The sequence below is a fragment of the Schistocerca gregaria genome, chromosome 6 (assembly GCF_023897955.1).
Source record: "Schistocerca gregaria isolate iqSchGreg1 chromosome 6, iqSchGreg1.2, whole genome shotgun sequence".
In the NCBI taxonomy this organism is placed as follows: Eukaryota; Metazoa; Arthropoda; class Insecta; order Orthoptera; family Acrididae; genus Schistocerca; species Schistocerca gregaria.
Window position 1 is genome coordinate 330,460,251 of NC_064925.1, and position 18,301 is coordinate 330,478,551.

General features: G+C 39.6%; 1 protein-coding gene across 1 annotated transcript in view; it reads right to left on the reverse strand.

Moving 5' to 3' along the window:
* The window catches only part of LOC126278297 (rab3 GTPase-activating protein non-catalytic subunit), a 192,866-nt gene that overhangs the window by 31,150 nt on the left and 143,415 nt on the right, over positions 1–18,301 (reverse strand). The window contains exons 19-21 of the mRNA XM_049978308.1: positions 13,858–14,031; positions 13,561–13,742; positions 1,706–1,933 (exon numbers count right to left, since the gene is read on the reverse strand). Coding sequence (XP_049834265.1) covers positions 1,706–1,933; positions 13,561–13,742; positions 13,858–14,031 — 584 coding nt within the window. The remainder of the gene's footprint in view (positions 1–1,705; positions 1,934–13,560; positions 13,743–13,857; positions 14,032–18,301) is intronic.

Here is an 18,301-nt window from a genome sequence, read left to right on the forward strand (position 1 = left end):
ACACTAACAGAAACCAATGACTATGTCCTGCAACAATCAGAATCCAGCACTTGTTTACTACCCTCGTGTTGTAACATGAGATCATCATTCACTGCAACCACTCCTAGATTAAAGAAAAATTTTTGTGATAAAAGAAGAAGAAGAAGAAGAAGAAGAAGAAGAAGAAAAGAAAGGAGAAATAGGACATCAATAATCTGCAAAACTGATAATCTTCCTGCAGATAACCAAGAGTTTACTGTATTTTGCATATTTCCCCTCAGTATAGTCTTACAGAATAATTTTCTGGGGTAAGTCATCACTTAGAAAGAAAGTTCTGACTGCACACAAAAGAGTAGTAAGAAAGATACATGGTGTCTACCTATGGAGGCCACGTAGGTACCTCTTCGAGGAACTAGGCATTCTAACTGCACTCTCACAATATATATATTCACTACTGAAATTCATCGTATGTAATGTATCACAATTTCAAAAGAATACTGATGTTCATACTTACAGCACTACAGGGAAAAATGACCTTTACTATCAATTATTAAAGAAAGCTAACAGTGGCTTAGAAAGCAGTTCAATGTGAAGCAACAAAAATTTTTGATCAATTACCCAACACCATAAAATGTCCGACAGGAAGTAAAGCAAGTTTTAAAATATCTTAAAATGATTTCTCCTGGATAACTCCTTCTACTCCACTGACAAATTTCTACTCAGAAACTGCTGGCCTGGATACATATAAAGAAAAAAAAAACTTCTTTTTAAGTGAGTTGCATGCATAGGACTAAAAAAAGGGTTCATTACAGTGAACATTAACAATGTATACGTTTCCTGAAACTAACTCATTCTACATCATTCCGATAAAAGAACTGTTCAACTGATCTATGGAACATTAACAAACAAACTATCTAACTAACCAAGACACAAAACAAAGCAGCAATCTAAATTCATTGTCAGCTGCGTAAGTTGTGGGGATCAAAGGTCACAAGCAAACAGGTGGTGCACTGATGGTGAAGGGAATTTTTCGAAGGTCATCCAAGTATCCATACTGAAGAGGGCTGTGGGCACATGTCCCTCATCAATGATGACCTTGTGGAGCTGGGTGAAACCGCACGTAATGGAAAACCATCACTCCACATTTATGGATCTCAGCCATGATTTTCCACAGATAACGCAATCCTTGTTGGATGAACTATCAATAAGTGCCTGATGTTCAGAAAAGTATGTGTCAAGTGGCCCCTTCCAAAGGGCAGACTTCTATGACACAGCAATAGAAAATTTGATTCCACAATGTGACAAGGTCTCATTTTTGTTGGTGATTATGTCAAAAAATAGCTCATACATCACTGTGCCTGTTGCCATTAAAGTTTTTCATGTAACTGTGCTTAATAAATAAAACACAAAATTAAAAATCAGAAATTTAATATCTGGGTGAGCCTTGTCCTCTCATTCTGATGGCACTGGCAGTAAAATCTTTTTTGGAGTGGCCAATAATTCACACCTACTAAGCTAAAGCATAGTTCGGGGTACAAGGTTGAGCAATAAAGTTCACTTAGTTGTATGTGAAGAAAAAGAAACAACCACAAAATACTAACTTTGAATTAAGAGAAAACAACCTGCACATCTCTCCTAATCAAAGAGAGAGAGAGAGAGAGAGAGAGAGAGAGAGAGAGAGAGAGAGAGAGAGAGAGAGAGAGAGAGAGAGCGCACGAGCACTTACCATTGTGTCAAAAAGTGTTGCAATTGGTCGTGGCAGCCTCATACTGAATGCCATCATCATCTGCAGTGCTGTTGCTAGCTGCCGGTGTAAGTGCACAAGGTCAAAGTTTGCTAGCGACTGGGAGAGAGCAAGCTGAGCCAGTGGAGGGGGACCAGCATCAGAGTGCCACAGCTCTTCGCTTCTCAACATCCTCAGAACGCACGAAGTGCCTGTGCTACCTGTGACTGCCTGTAAAAATTACCAGAAGCACTCAAGGTTTAGTGATCAAAAGTAGTCAACTACTACTACAACATACTCTGGCAGTAAAGACATTATTTAAAAGGAAACAACGATTTCTCTCACAAATAACAATGTTTCGCTGTAAAGGATTAGAGTACGTAAGAGCAGCGTCAACAATATTTTACGCCACTCAGACAATATAACTACTATAATAATATAATATTATGAAAAGGACAGTTGCTACTCAACCATATAGCAGAGATGCTGAGTCACAGATAGGAACAACAATAAGACTGTTGGAAAAAGGGGTATCAGCCACTGACGCTTTCGTTGAAAATAGACACTGAAGCACACACTGACGCAAACGCAACTCACACACACACATGACCATAGTCTCTGGCAGGTGAAGCCAGACTGCGAGCAGCAGCACATGATGGTAGACCCAATTGGGTGGTGGGGGTAAGGAGGAGGTTGAGGTGGGGAGGGGGAGGGGGAGAGATAGCACGGTAGGGGCATAGGACGGGACGGTAAAGTAGTGCTTGTGGGAGCATTTAGGGATGTAGTGAAGAGACGCTAGGGCAGCTAGGTGCAGTCGGGAGGTTGACGGAGGATGGGAGGGAGGGGGTTAGCTGACAAAGAGAGAAATAAAAAAGACGGAGGACTGAGGCTGCATTGGTGGACCACCAATGCATCCTCAGTCTTTGGTGTCCTCCCCCCCCCCCCCACCCCCTCAGCCACCTCCTTACCACCACCACCCAGCGGCCTCTACCATCAAGTGCTGTTGCTTGCCATCTAGCTTCAACTGCCAGAGACTGTGGTTACGTGTGTGTGAGTTGCGTTTGTGTCAGTGTGTGTTCGTGTGCATGTTGTCTATTTTCATCAAAAGTCTTGTTGGCCAGCAGCACACTTTCCAACAGTATTTCTGTTGTGCTTATCTGCGACTCAGCATCTACGCTGTATGGTGAGTAGCAACTGTCCTTTTCATAACATTGTTACATTTCATCCTGATTTTCTACTATAATAATGATTATTATTATTATACTTCATTATTTAATTACAAATAATAACAGGGAATATCAAACTGCTATTAATATAACAACATTTTCTACAAAAACTGAATTAGTCACAATTTCTCAAATTCTGGTCATCAGTAGCACACTGCACATGCTGGTGGTGTTTCTGAATGCAATGCTTGGGGTTCTTTCAAAGAGGTTAGCTGACTCCATTACATAAGAAAATATTTAAAAATATTTGTCTAACAGCCAGTCATCCACAAAAGTAGTGTGCTGTCACTTACATCAACAAAAGATTTATATCTGAAATTCACATAAAATAGGCATTACATGTTCATTAGCGAACCATTTATAAATAAATTCATACAATGTAACCAACTAATACTTGATTCTTACTTTTACTGCCTCTTCTGCGTTATCACCACCCTTTTGGGAAGAGAGAGAGAGAGCGTGATGTTACTGTCAATCAAAGTGTCACCAAGCATGCAAATGCTTACAGTCATGCTTATAATTCAACTAATTGTCTGCAGTGAAAATCTGAATAAAGTCAATGCCCACCAGCTGCAACATTCTTCAGGGACCACAACAACTAATTGTACCATGAAATGCAAATATTGACATCTACTACAAGCATAATGTAAGTTAGGTTTTTTAGGTTTTCCTTGACAAAGTTGTAGCACAATTTTACAGCGATGGGAACAACTGAGTGAAAACAATTGATTCAAGTCAACTGCTGGAGAACAACAGATTCATATGGTTGTAGTTTTATGTGCTGGCTGAATTAGTCACTCATTCTTTTGAAGGAAACCAGTCTATAGGAGCAATCAAATGAAAACAATCAATTCAGTCAGTTAGGCTATTAATTCATTTCTTTTGAATGTATGCAGTCTGTGTGAGTACCTGAGGGAAAACAATTGATTCACGCCACTGTAGTTTTGAATTATTCATTTTTTCTTTTAAAATGAAACCAATCTGTGTTTTTTTCTGTTGGTTGAACATTGTATCCATTCATTAAATTGAAACCACTCTTTAGAGTTTTCGCTCACTGAGCTACCCATTCATTCATCTGAGTGAAACCAATCTGTAGTACTTTCATTAATTGAACTAAAGCAGGGGTGTACAACAAGGGCACACGTGCACAATGGAGGGTAGTCCTACCCATTGGGATAAGTGAAGACATCTGCAGGGGACATGTTAAGTTAAAATAAACGTTATATATAATAGAAAGAAACATTCCACATGGAAAAAATATACTAAAAAAAAGGTGCTATGACTTACCAAACAAGAAAGTGTTGGTAGATAGACACAATAAAAAAAACACACACACACGCAAATATCAAGCTTTCGCAACCCGCGGTTGCTTCATCAGGAAAGAGGGAAGAGGGAAGGAGAGGGAAAGACGAAAGGATGTGGGTTTTAAGGCAGAGGGTAAGGAGTCATTCCAATCCCGGGAGCGGAAAGACTTACCTTAGGGGGAAAATTGACAGGTATACACATACCTTGGTGCACGGCCAGCACATCTTGGCACAGTGTTACACCGTCCAGGTTATCTGGATACTTCCCACTGACACCAACCTATCAGAACTCCAGAGATGGGAACTTGCCCGTCAATATATCATCTCTTCCCATTACCCACCAGGCCTCAACCTCTGCTAATTTCAAGTTGCCGCCACTCGTACCTCATCTTTCATTCAACAACATCTTTGCCTCTGTACTTCCGCCTCAAATGACATCTCTGCCCAGACATGTCTGCTTGTGTCTGTGTATGTGCGGATGGATATATATGTGTGTGTGTGTGTGTGTGTGTGTGTGTGTGTGTGTGTGCGCGCGCGAGTGTACACCTGTCCTTTCTTTCCCCCTAAGGGAAGTCTCTCCGCTCCCGGGATTGGAATGACTCCTAACCCTCTCCCTTAAAACCCACATCCTTTTGTCTTTCCCTCTCCTTCCTGAAGAAGCAACCAAGCGGGAAAGCGCCGGCAGACAGGCACATGAACAAAACACACAAACACACACACAGAATTACTAGCTTTCGCAACTGATGGTTGCTTCTTCAGGAAGGAGAGGGAAAGACGAAAGGATGTGGGTTTTAAGGGAGAGGGTAAGGAGTCATTCCAATCCTGGGAGCGGAAAGACTTCCCTTAGGGGAAAAAAAGGACAGGTGTACACTCGCACACACACACATATCCATCCGCACATACACAGACACAAGCAGACATATTTAAAGGCAAAGAGTAAGGGCAGAGATGTCAGTCGAGGCGGAAGTACAGAGGCAAAGAAGTTGTTGAAAGACAGGTGAGGTATGAGCGGCGGCAACTTGAAATTAGCGGAGGTTGAGGCCTGGCGGGTATCGAGAAGAGAGGATATACTGAAGGGCGAGTTCCCATCTCCGGAGTTCGGATAGGTTGGTGTTGGTGGGAAGTATCCAGATAACTCGGACGGTGTAACACTGTGCCAAGATGTGCTGGCCATGCATCAAAGCATGTTTAGCCACAGGGTGATCCTCATTACCAACAAACACTGTCTGCCTGTGTCCATTCATGCGAATGGACAGTTTGTTGCTGGTCATTCCCACATAGAAAGCGTAACAGTGCAGGCAGGTCAGTTGGTAAATCACGTGGGTGCTTTCACACGTGGCTCTCCCTTTGATCGTGTACACCTTCCGCGTTACAGGACTGGAGTAGGTGGTGGTGGGAGGGTGCATAGGACAGGTTTTACACCGGGGGCGGTTGCAAGGGTACGAGCCAGAGGGTAGGGAAGGTGGTTTGGGGATTTCATAGGGATGAACCAAGAGGTTACGGAGGTTAGGTGGAGAGCGGAAAGACACTCTTGGTGGAGTGGGGAGGATTTCATGAAGGATGGATCTCATTTCAGGGCAGGATTTGAGGAAGTCGTATCCCTGCTTGAGAGCCACATTCAGAGTCTGATCCAGTCCTGGAAAGTATCCTGTCACAAGTGGGGCACTTTAGGAGTTCTTCTGTGGGAGGTTCTGGGTTTGAGGGTTTAAAACCCACATCCTTTTGTCTTTCCCTCTCCCTCCCTCTTTCCTGATGAAGGAACCGTGGGTTGCAAAAGCTTGTAATTTGTTTGTGTGTGTGTTTTTTGTCTCTATCAACATACCAATGCTTTCGTTTGGTAAGTTACAGCATCTCTGTTTTTAGATATATTTTGCCCACATGGAATGTTTCCCTCTATTATATATGTAGAAAGAAGCATTCCACATGGGAAAAATATATTAAAAAAGATGCTGTGACATACCAACGGGAAAGTGCTGGTAGATAGACACAATAAAAAAAAAAAAAAATCACACACACACACACACACACACACACACACACACACACACACACACACACACAACAAACAAATATCAAGCTTTCGCAACCCACGGTTGCTTCATCAGGAAAGAGGGAAGGAGAGGGAAAGACGAAAGGATGTGGGTTTTAAGGCAGAGGGTAAGGAGTCATTCCAATCCCGGGAGCGGAAAGACTTACCTTAGGGGGAAAAAAGAACAGGTATACATTCGCGCACACACTCCCTCTCCTTCCCTCTTTTCTGATGAAGCAACCATTGGTTACGAAAGCTTGAATTTTGTGTGTATGTTTGTGTGTCTATCAATCTGCCAGCACTTTCGTTTTAATGCAAAATTTGTTGTGGGACATCATGGAATATTCCTGCTTCAGCCCTTTAGTTTTATGAATTCCATTAGGTGGCAGCATTACATATAGATTTCAAAATAGCGTCTGTAATGAAGTTGCTTTCCAGACAGAGAGCAGTCACCGAGTTTCTTTCGGCGGAAAACAGAGCATCACAGATATTCGTAGGCACTTGCAGAGTGTCTACAGAGACCTGGCAGTTAACAAAAGCACAGTGAGTCTTCTGTCTCTGCATATACACTGAAGACCCTAAGAAACCAGTACACCTGCCTAATACCGTGTAGGACCTCCACAAGCACACAGAAGTGCCACAACACGACGTGGCATGGGCTCAACTAATGTCTGAAGTAGTGGTGGAGGGAAATGACACCATGAACCCTGCAGGGCTGTCCATAAATCCGTAAGAGTACAAGGAGGTGGAGATCCCGTCCGAACAGCATGTTGGAAGGCATCCCAAATGTCCTCAATAATGTTCATGTCTGGGGAGTTTGGTGGCCAGCAGTAGTGTTTTAACTCAGAAGAGTGTTCCTGGAGCCACTCTGTAGCAATTCTGGACGTGTAGGGTGTTGAACTGTCCTGCTGGAATTGCCCAAGTTCATTGGAGTGCACAATGGATACGAATGGATGTAGGGTGATTCTTACGTACGTGTCACCTGTCAGCGTCCTATCTAGACATATCACGGGCCCATACCACTCCAACTGCACACGCCCCACACTATTACAGAGCCTCCATCAGCTTGAACATCCCCTGCCGACATGCAGGGTCCGTGGATTCACGAGGTAGTCTCCGTACCAGTACACGACCATCTGTCGCCTGCTCTCCCGAGCAGGCGACATGTTTCAGTCATCAAAATTGTTACTGTGTTGACCACAAAATATTACTGCAGAAGTTGGACCATTATGGAGTAAGAGGAGTAGCTTACAATTGGTTCACCTCTTACTTTAATTACAGAAAGCAGAAAGTAATTCTCTGGAATATTGAGAGTGGTAGTGATGTTCAGTCCCAATGGGGCACTGTTAAGTGGGGCGTTCCCCAAGGGTCGGTGCTGGGGCCACTGCTGTTTCTTATTTATATAAATGATATGCCTTCTAGTATTACAGGTCATTCAAAAATATTTCTGTTTGCTGATGACACTAGCTTGGTAGTGAAGGATCTTGTGTGTAATATTGAAACAGTATCAAATAACGTAGTTCATGAAATAAGTTAGTGGCTTGTGGAAAATAATTTGATGCTAAATCACGGTAAGACTCAGTTTTTACAGTTTATAACTCACAATTCGACAAGAACCGATATTTTGATCAGACAGAATGGGTATATTATAAGCGAGACGGAACAGTTCAAGTTCCTAGGCGTTAGGATAGATAGTAAGCTGTTGTGTAAAGCCCATGTTCAGGATCTTGTTCAGAAAGTAAATGCTGCTTTATTTACCATTAGAACAGTATCTGAAATAAGTGACACTTCAACACGAAAAGTAGTCTACTTCGCATATTTTCATACATTTATGTCATACAGTATGTATTTTTTAGTGTAATTCTTCTGATTCAAAAAGGGTATTTTTGGCTCAAAAACAGGCTGTTCGAGCTATATGTGGTGTAAGTTCGAGAACCTCTTGTCGACCCCTATTCAATAGCCTGGGAATTCTGACATTGCCCTCACAGTATATATTTTCTTTAATGTCGTTTGTTGTTAGCAACATTAGCCTATTCCCAAGAGTTAGCAGCTTTCACTCAGTTAATACTAGGCAGAAATCCAATCTGCATGTGGAATGCACTTCCTTGACTCTTGTGCAGAAAGGAGTGCAGTATTCTGCTGCATCCATTTTCAATAACCTACCACAAGAACTCAAAAATCTTAGCAGTAGCCCAAACTCTTTTAAGTCTAAACTGATGACTTTCCTAATGGCTCACTACTCCTATTCTGCCGAGGAGCTCCTGGAAGACCTAAAAAATTAAGCAAATTCCAGTGTTACATTGTTGATTTTCTTTATTTACATTTACGACTTGTCACCTGAATATGCTTTTTTATATTTCATTTTATCTGTTTCCAATATCATATTATAATTTCATGTATTGACTTGTTCCATGACCATGGCGACTTCTCCTTAATTTGGTGCCACAGAACAATTAAAAAACAGTCCAGTGTCGGTGTTTACATGCCAGATGAGGCGTAAACCTTTGTGCTGTGCAGTCATCAAAGATCAGAAATGGGCCTTTGGCTCCTAAAACCCATATTGATGATGTTTCGTTGAATAGTTTCCACATCAAAATTTGTTGATGGCCCAGCACTGAAATCTGGAGAAATTTGCAGAAGGGTTGCACTTCTCTTACGCTGAACGATTCTCTTCAGTCGTTGTTGGTCCCGTTCTTGCACAATCTTTTTCTGGCTGCAGCGCTGTCAGAGATTTGATATTTTACCAGATTCCTGATATTCACAGTACACTCATGAAATGGTTGTACGGGAAAATTCCTACTTCATCGCTACCTGAGAGATGCGGTGTCCCATCGCTTGTGTGTTGACTATATCAGCACCTTCAAATTCACTTAAATCTTGATAATCTGCCATTGTAGCAACAATAACCGATCTATCAACTATGCCAGACACTCGGAGTCTTATATAGGCAATGCCGACCACAGTGCCATATTCTATCTATTTACATATTTCTGTATTTGAATATGCATGCCTGCACCAGTTTCTTTGGTGCTGCAGTGTAGATACCTAAGTGATGGCTGCCTCCCCTACCTCTTCCCCCTGATATGGCGGTCAGCATCACGTAGTGGGGGACAGGCTGCTGTTCGAGTCTTAAAGTATTCAGTCTTGTCCAGACCCACAACATGTTAACTGCTGGATGCAGTTTGAGTGTATAGTAGTTAGTGCAGGTAGGTTAGGTGGTAGCCCTCTCTTCTATTAACAAGATTGTCATGGAGCCTTATCTAATAACGCTCTCCCAAAAGCCACTAGCTCGGCACAACACTTTTGTTTCCTCAAATCCAAAGGTATGTTATTCATTGGGGCTAAGTCCTGCCACTACTGACTTATCTCTATGGCCCAGATATATGCATCTAATGAGCTCCACACAGCATTCCAAGATAAAGTGCTGTGTTTGCCCAACATATTGCAGGCCACACTCACAAGGGATCTATACGTACCTGGTACATGCAACTTAATTTTGTCCTTTACTGACCGAAGCACTTCTTCGATTTTTGTAGTAGTTGAAAGATGGCTTTGATGAGTGGTTCTAGGATTCTCATTATCTGTCTGCAGGAGACCCAATATATGGAATGATAAAAGTGAGTTTCTCTTTCTCTACCTCTTCTTTGCAAATGAGTGCATCACTCATTTTCTTGAATGTATGTCTAATCTTTGCTTCACTACGCCAATTTTGGCAAAACACATCTTTCAGGCATTGCAGCTCTGCTGGGAGACACACACTGTCACAAATGGCATATGCCTCGTTTAGTAGAGTTGCTAGGACAGTTTACCACTGTGCTGGATGATGACACTTCACTGCATTTGGTACAGGTGTGTGTGTGTGTGTGTGTGTGTGTGTGTGTGTGTGTTTTCTTTCTTTTTGTAGACTGCATATTCTAGTGTACAACAGCTTCTCTTTTTTATTAGAATGTCTGAAAATGGAAAACATCCATTCTGTTCTAGCTTCATTGTGCGGCATGTGCCATCTCTGAAAAAGAAAGCCTTCCAGTTACGCAGCAAAACCTTAAAAGAGGTGTTTCACCAAACTGGTACTGCAGAGACCAGATTATATGTGCACTGAAGAAAATGAATGATACAAACATCTGCAAATAAGACGAAGAGAAAGAGAAACTTGCCTTTATTTTCTATATAGAGCCTCCTTCAGGCAAAATTGCAAGAATCCTCAGAAAAATGGACATCAAAGTTGTCTATTGAGCACCACAAAAAATAAGAGATATACTTGGTATGGGAGGAACATGCTACAACTGCAAATATCGGGTATATTTAGCATCCCTTGTGAGTGTGGCCTCCGCTGCTTCAGGCAAACACAATGCTGCATCTTGCAACATTGCATAAGACACTTAAAATGCACACATCTGTTGGATAATAATAGGTCAGCAGTGGCAGAACACAGCCTCAATGAAGGACATATATTCAAATGTTGTGCTAAGCTAATGTCATATGGCAGAACGTCATTAAAGAATCAAGTGAGATAAGGCTCCATTGGACTCTCACCAACAAGGACGACGGCTAGGAGCTAAGTTTGTCACAGTAGCCTGCACTAGCAGCTACACCCCAAGACCACAACCAACAGTTGGTACTTTATGAGTCTGCATAAGACTGAATGCGCTGACAGTCAAACAGCATTCGGCTCTATGATGTCAACCTGTGCACCACAAGGAAGGAGTGGTTATATGTGATAACTTAACATGTACACACACCAGTGTTTATTATTTTTCTGGGTGTTTATCATTTGTTGTGCGAGTGTTAAAAGGTCTTCTCACAAACACTTCACGTAATTTATTACCTGATGTTTTCTGCACAGTTGTAAGTGCATCAAGAAGTAGACTATGCCTACCAGAATAGACTAACAGTTTTGCATCCACAATTCCACAGCTGACCTGCTGCCAAGGGTAAATTAAGAATTAATTGCTTGCTCTTTCTACATGTACTTCGATGTACCCAGCCATCTAAAAGCATACCAATCCTAATATCTACAATAATTAGTCTACAAGTTAAGGAAATATTGATGTAATGTTGTTCGGTACACTGTCCTCAGTCAGCAATAAAAATATCTGCACTTAAACCCATTAAACCCTGTATACATGGCACACCTGCATGATTGACACTTTGCCAGAATACTCATCAAAACACTGAAATTTCGACGAACCCACCTGGAGAAGATATTGTCAGCACTATTAGTCAGGAAAACCTTCGTTTAGATTTTAAAAAATGCATATCTGAAAAATATGTACTTATATTTTTAAGAAAAATATCCTTCTGATAAAATTGGTCTTTACAGTTTAGTTAGCTTCACCAAAAATAACGTGTTCCATAAACAGCCGAGGAAAGTGTAACACCTGTGTATTCTAATAAAATACTATACAGTACCTTCTCGATTGCATGCATGTGTATGCTATTAGCACCAAAATGTGAAACTTATGATGTACGCAGCTCTTGTAGAGCCATGCACTAAACTTTTACAGATACTTGTTTGTAACCTGGAAAATGATGAGTGCATGTTACATCATTGTTTTCCACCAAGAATACTTCCTGTAGAATATGAACTGCATAAATTTTTATTGGAGCTGGGATACTTAAGGCAATGGATTCAAACCGACTGATTTACACTGGACTCATTAATGAAGACAGTCGATGAATAATATCTCATCCAAAAACTTGAGAACTTGAAACAACATCTTTACACATTGAAATCTCAGAGTTGCTTCTTAAAATCAATCAAAGAAGCACTCCCTGATGTTTTACATATTGTTATGGTGGAATTTGAGTAAACTATATACAGGTTTGCTTCGTGTTGTTGCACAAGGATTTCTCTAGATATCAATCAACAAGTTACCCTTCATCCTTTTCTTGTTAGTTATAAAAGAGTGGATTGCATAATGTCAATGGCATTATGTTGGACAAGTGACTGCAACATGATGCAAACAATCCTACTTTTCCAGAAAAGTGCTCTCACCTATATATTGGAATAGCTAGTACACATCCAGCATGTCATTTATTTCAGTGGTGGCAGACCTACACATTATAAAAATCTTAAGAACTTTGTAAATTTGTACCATCACAAGCAAGATCATGGGATAACTGAAAAATGAATTTTATTTTACTTACTTTTTTGGCACTAGTAATGGTAAAAATCCATGTGATGGAATCAGCGATAAATCTTTAGGAAAAGAGTAAATTTACAGCATCCAAATGACAATCACATTGTAAGTCCAAGGGACCTTCATACATTAGCCCAAACCCATGTTTCTTTAATATGCTTATGTTTGTTTTAGGTATCATTTCAATTCATGACTGCCCAGATCCTGCATGACCTGATGATACTATTGGCAACAGTAACTGTTTGAATGTATTTGGTTATATTACATTAAGTGAATGCCATATATGCATGGGGGCTTGCATACAATTGTAAAATACATATGTCATTTGTTTTAAATGTGAAAAAAACATGTATTCCTTCTACCGCAATGCCACATACTACACATATGCACCATCTGGCAGTGCAGATTCACTTATCATTCTACTGCTGCACACGGGCCAGTTTGCACTTGTGCTTAGTAAGAATGAAGTGGATGTGATACTTTCAACAACAGTGGTCTGATAAGTGCAAATTCTGCCATCTATATTATTGTAATCAGTTTGTGGTGTAAATATGTCTGTCACTGTGTGCTTTGCCTTTTACATAATGTTCTTTTCATAATGGTGAAATGTCAAAACATGTAGGGAAGAAGGCAGAAACAGAATTAATATTACAAAAGTTTCAGTAAATTTGGAAAAAAACACTTTAGAAATAACTTTCATTACAGATTTCTAAATATTTGCAAGCATAAGTCCAGGATATTTATAATTTTATACCACAGTTGATTGTTTTATCTTTCCAATGATGTGAAATTGAATAAAATTGATTCATAAATAAAAAAGTAATAGTGGAAACAAACTTTTATCCCACCTTTTCTACCAATGCCAGTTTGTGAAAATTAATCGAATTTCAATATTACAGCACAACCAAAGTTTTGATCCAAAAATTCCAGGAACCCTTTTTCATTATATACTTCCTTACACTAATTTTTCAATATGTGAAATGTAGGCAACAGAACTACTTTATTTTGAGTGATTTAAAATGAAGTCAGCCAAGTTAGACACTCTCTTTTTGTACCATCTGTAATTCTCTTATATATTTCAACTAATTATGTAGAAACAAACACAAACATCTCATGGAAAATGGGACAATATTGTAAGATGATGATAATTTTTACTCACATCCATGAAAAGATTCAGAAAGTCAGCACATGTTCCAAGAAATTCTGTCATATGAATGTCTGATATTCCAACATCCTGATAACAGTTTGTTTCTTTTGGAATTTTTCCAGCTTTGTGTATCAACTTAGCAGCAGACTCAAATCTCTGTTTCAGATGCATTGACCATATAAGGCTGCATATTCCTTCAAAAACCATAATACAACTAATTAAAAGACTAGTTAAATATTTTTGCAACCTGTACTGATGTGTCATTCAAAAATATTTCATGTAATGTAAAATTTTCCACCAAATCCTTACCATGCTTCATGTGGACAGATGGAATAATATTCAGGCAATGTATTGCTGAATGAAGTGCTACCATGTTGTCGGGATTATGTTGCCAGTGAAGAATGTATTCCCAACAAAGATTGGCTAAGAGTATACTTGATGACAAACTATAAGGAAAATGGTGTTTTAAGATTGCCAGGAATTCTGTAAACAATGAAATTATAAAATTAATGCAAATGATAATGTGAAACAATAGAGCAGAAACACAATACTTAACTTTACCCTACTCTAATTTCCACAATAAAACGTGGAACACTCTTTTTTTATATATATATATATATATATATATATATATATATATATAGGGGGGGGAGAGAGAGAGAGAGAGAGAGAGAGAGAGAGAGAGAGAGAGAGAGAGAGAATGAAAAGAACTCTGACTGGATGCTGAAAATTTACAATTCAGGTGCAAGTAAATCTACACATATTTACTAGGTGTAAAAGAATGAGACTGGAATTTTGTTGCAATAATTACGCATCTGTTGTTTGCAACTGATAAACAATATTTTATTCAAGATAATATCCATTGCTATTTATACATTTCTTTCATCTCTCCCACAGGCTATGAATGCCATGCCAAAAAAAACAGTTATTCTTTTGAAGCAAATGAGTCAGCAAGCCATTTTCATATGAACTGAAGCGATGTTCCGTGACAGTATGTCCCAGTGATGCAAAGAGATGATAATCAGAAGGAGCCAAGTCTGGAGAATAAGCCGCATGCCCTAGTGTTTTCCAACTGGATGCTTCAATCATTTCTCTGACCTGTTTTGCTGTGTTTGATGGGGCGTTATCATGGAGCAATATGAATTTGTGTTGCCTTTTTCCATATTCTGGTCAGTTTTCACATAATGCTCGATTTTAATCAATCATTTGCTGTTGGTAGCGATCAGTGAAACACAGATTTAATCTGCCAGGAAGTTTCATATCAGCGCACACTCCACTGCAGAGGGAAAATCTTATTCTGGAAACATGTGGCTAAGCCATGTCTCCGCAATATCCTTTCTTTCAGGAGTGCTAGTTCTGCAAGATTCACAGGAGAGCTTCTGTAAAGTTTGGAAGGTAGGAGACGAGATACTGGCAGAAGTAAAGTTGTGAGGACGGGGCGTGAGTCGATGGTAGAGCACTTGCCCGCGAAAGGCAAAGGTCCTGATTTCGGTCCGGCACACAATTTTAATCTGCCAGGAAGTTTCAAAAAAAAAATGCTGACTACAAAGTGAGAAGCACATTTTTTTCAAGTCACATTAAAGTAGACACTGTTAAGAAACAACAAAGTGAAGTTAACAATAAGAAGTAAAATGTGAAAGAACAAATAGAAGAAAAAAATATTAACGAATCACAAATAGTTAAACATTTGATAGGAATTGAATCACAGTTCCATAGAAGAAGTCAACGATGGGAACCATTGGTATTCCACTATAAACAAGACTCTGCCATGTTATGCCAGAAACAACTGCATTTGAGAGACAGAAAAGGAACTGTTATAACATGACTTTAGCTGTATGTAAAGATAGCTAAAAATACATACTGTGAAATTTAGCTAACTCAGTTTCTTCACGCGATTCAGGAGGCAGTTAATATGGACACCCAGATTTATGCCATGTTCTTTGACTTCTGGAGAGCATCCAATACACAGAAAAACAAATATGAGCTTATGGGATGCTGGACTGACCTTGTGTCACCCTTAGTGGGGAAAAATCAACAGATGTAAAAGTAGACTTGGGTGTACTTCAAGAGTGTGTTACTGGCAGCTCATAATTCACAGCATGTATATAAAATGACCTGGTGGATAATGTTGGAAGTTCTGAATATCAGGAAGTCACAACAATATAAAGTTTTACTTAGATACAGGAAGAGCTGCATAGTCCTTCTGCTTGGTGTAGAGATTGATAGGTGACCCTCGACATAAACAAACATAATGCATTGCACATGAACAGGCACTTTGATCTCATGATACACCATCAATAACCAGAAATAGAATGAACCATATGACTGGGGTCACAGTGGTATTGACAACAGTCACAAGATGCTGGCACCAGAAGTCGCCCAATAACATCAGCTAACGGCTTGGTCACCACCTTCATCAGTTTTTGGCAGGATCAATTCTAAACTCTTTGATTGGGATGGATGAAAAAAACATTAGCAACAGATATTCTTCTGGAACAAGTCAAATTGTTGCATTGTGGATTTTCCTATTAAAAAATAATGCGGAATGCTTGTGAATGTACTAAAGCTTTGGTAAGGGTGAGAGCATCACAGAGATTGTCAACGAATTCCCACAATAAACAATGAAAGAGAGGAATTGTATATTATGGAGAAAATTCACCATTAAAATTCCACGAGTGTGTATTTTACAAAGAGTTAAAAAGCATACTACTCCCCCCCCTCATGCGCACTCGCTCGCTTGAGCGCGCGCGCGCACACACACAATTTTCTGCAATTACCATTGAAAGGAAAACTATATAAAATTGAAGTCATATGGAGGCTTACAAACAACTATTTTTCCTGTACACAATTTGTGGATGGAAAAAGGGTAATTCATAGTTGTATCTGAAGTACCCTCAAGATGGTTTGTGATGTAAGATGTAGAGTTATCAAAATAGCTACCTTAGACCATATTACAAATAACAACATAGTGTAAGAAGTAAATACCTGAACAATAACAAATTCGACTTCAGCAAATAATTTATATGAAACATGAACAACAGATGAAGGAAGGCCAGCTGCTAGTAATAACAGCACACTGATTCAATGGGAAGGAAGGAAGATTAACATTTAAGAGTCCTGTTGATATTCAGGTCATGACCAGTGGAGTATATATGCTCAGAGAGGACGATCATGGCAAATGGCATGTGTAGTGGCTTTCTCGAAGGAATCATCTCAGCATATGGCCGAAGTGGTTTAGGGAAACCACTTAAACCTAAACCAGAATGGCCAGAGAATGATGTGAACTGTACTACTCCTAAACGTGAGTCTGCACTACTAAACGTGAGTCTTGTGTGTTAACCACTGCATCCTCTTGCTCATCAAGTTCAGCTTCCATCCTATATGTATGAGAGAATTACCACAACAGTATCAGAAGAAAAGACAGGTCAAATTATTGGCTTTGCAGTTAAATAAAATATTCTCTCAATGCTAACTTTAATTACAAAGAATCCTTTTGTGTTACTGATGTGGACAAATAATAATAATAATAATAATAATAATAATAATAATAATAATAATAATAACAATAATAATAAAGGCTACTGATGAAAATCTAGTTTGTTGTTAACATTTAGTTCTACAACTTTACATTTCCAGCTATCAAAGGGCGAAGCAAAACTGTCATTAACTGAGTGATGTGTGGCGAGGTATTGTGCCTTCATACTTATTTAGTGCAGTTTTCCTACTGAGAACTCAACATTACCCACAATTTTCCCTGTTTTGCATCAACACTGAATTCTCATATGCCAGGATGGACTGTTACATAGATTTAATGAAAACTTGGCTCATTACTGAAGTCAAAAACTAAAATATTTAATATTCTTTTTGTCAGTCGGCCTCAGAGGACCTACATCACCGTACGATGAATGGCAGAAGGTACACTGTACCACTACTAGTCATTTCCCTTATTATTTCACTTGCAAACAGGTGAGGGAAAACGACTGTCTATATGACTCTGCATGATCCCTAATTCCTCTACTCTTATGTTCGTGGTCCTTACATGAAACATTTGAGAGTGACAGTAGGATCGTTCTGCAGTCAGCTTCAAATGCTGGTTCTCTAAATTTTCTCGTTAGCGTTCCTCAAAAAGAACCTCCCTTTCCCACCAAGGATCCCAATTTAAGTTTCAGAAGAATGTGTTGATTAAACCCAGTGAAAAATAATCTCAGTCAGTCTGAGAATTGTTTTGATGTGTTCCTTTAATCTGGCCTGGTGGTAATTCTAAACACTCAAGCAGTACTCAAGAATGGGTCACACTAGTTTTCTATATGAGGTTGCCTTTACAGATGAACCACACTTTCCTAAAATTCTCCCAACAAACTAAAGTTGACCATTTGTCTTTCTCACTGCTTAAATGCTCATCCCATTTCACATCGCTTTGCAACATTCTCCCTTGATATTTAACCAACCTCACTGCGTTAAGCAACACACTACTAATATTGTATTCAAACATTATAGGATTGTTTTTCCTAACTTACATTTTTCTACATTTAGAACTAACTGCCATTCCTCATACCAATGATGACATCTTCCTGTACACCACAACATCGACAGCAAACAGCTACAGATTACTGTTCACCCTGTCCATCAAATCATTTATGTATATGGAGATAATATCAGTCCTATCACATTCCCCTGGGGCACTGCTGATGACAGTTGAGTGCAACATACTTCCTTAAGAAGTCTTCACACCATTCTCTTATCGAGGAAGATA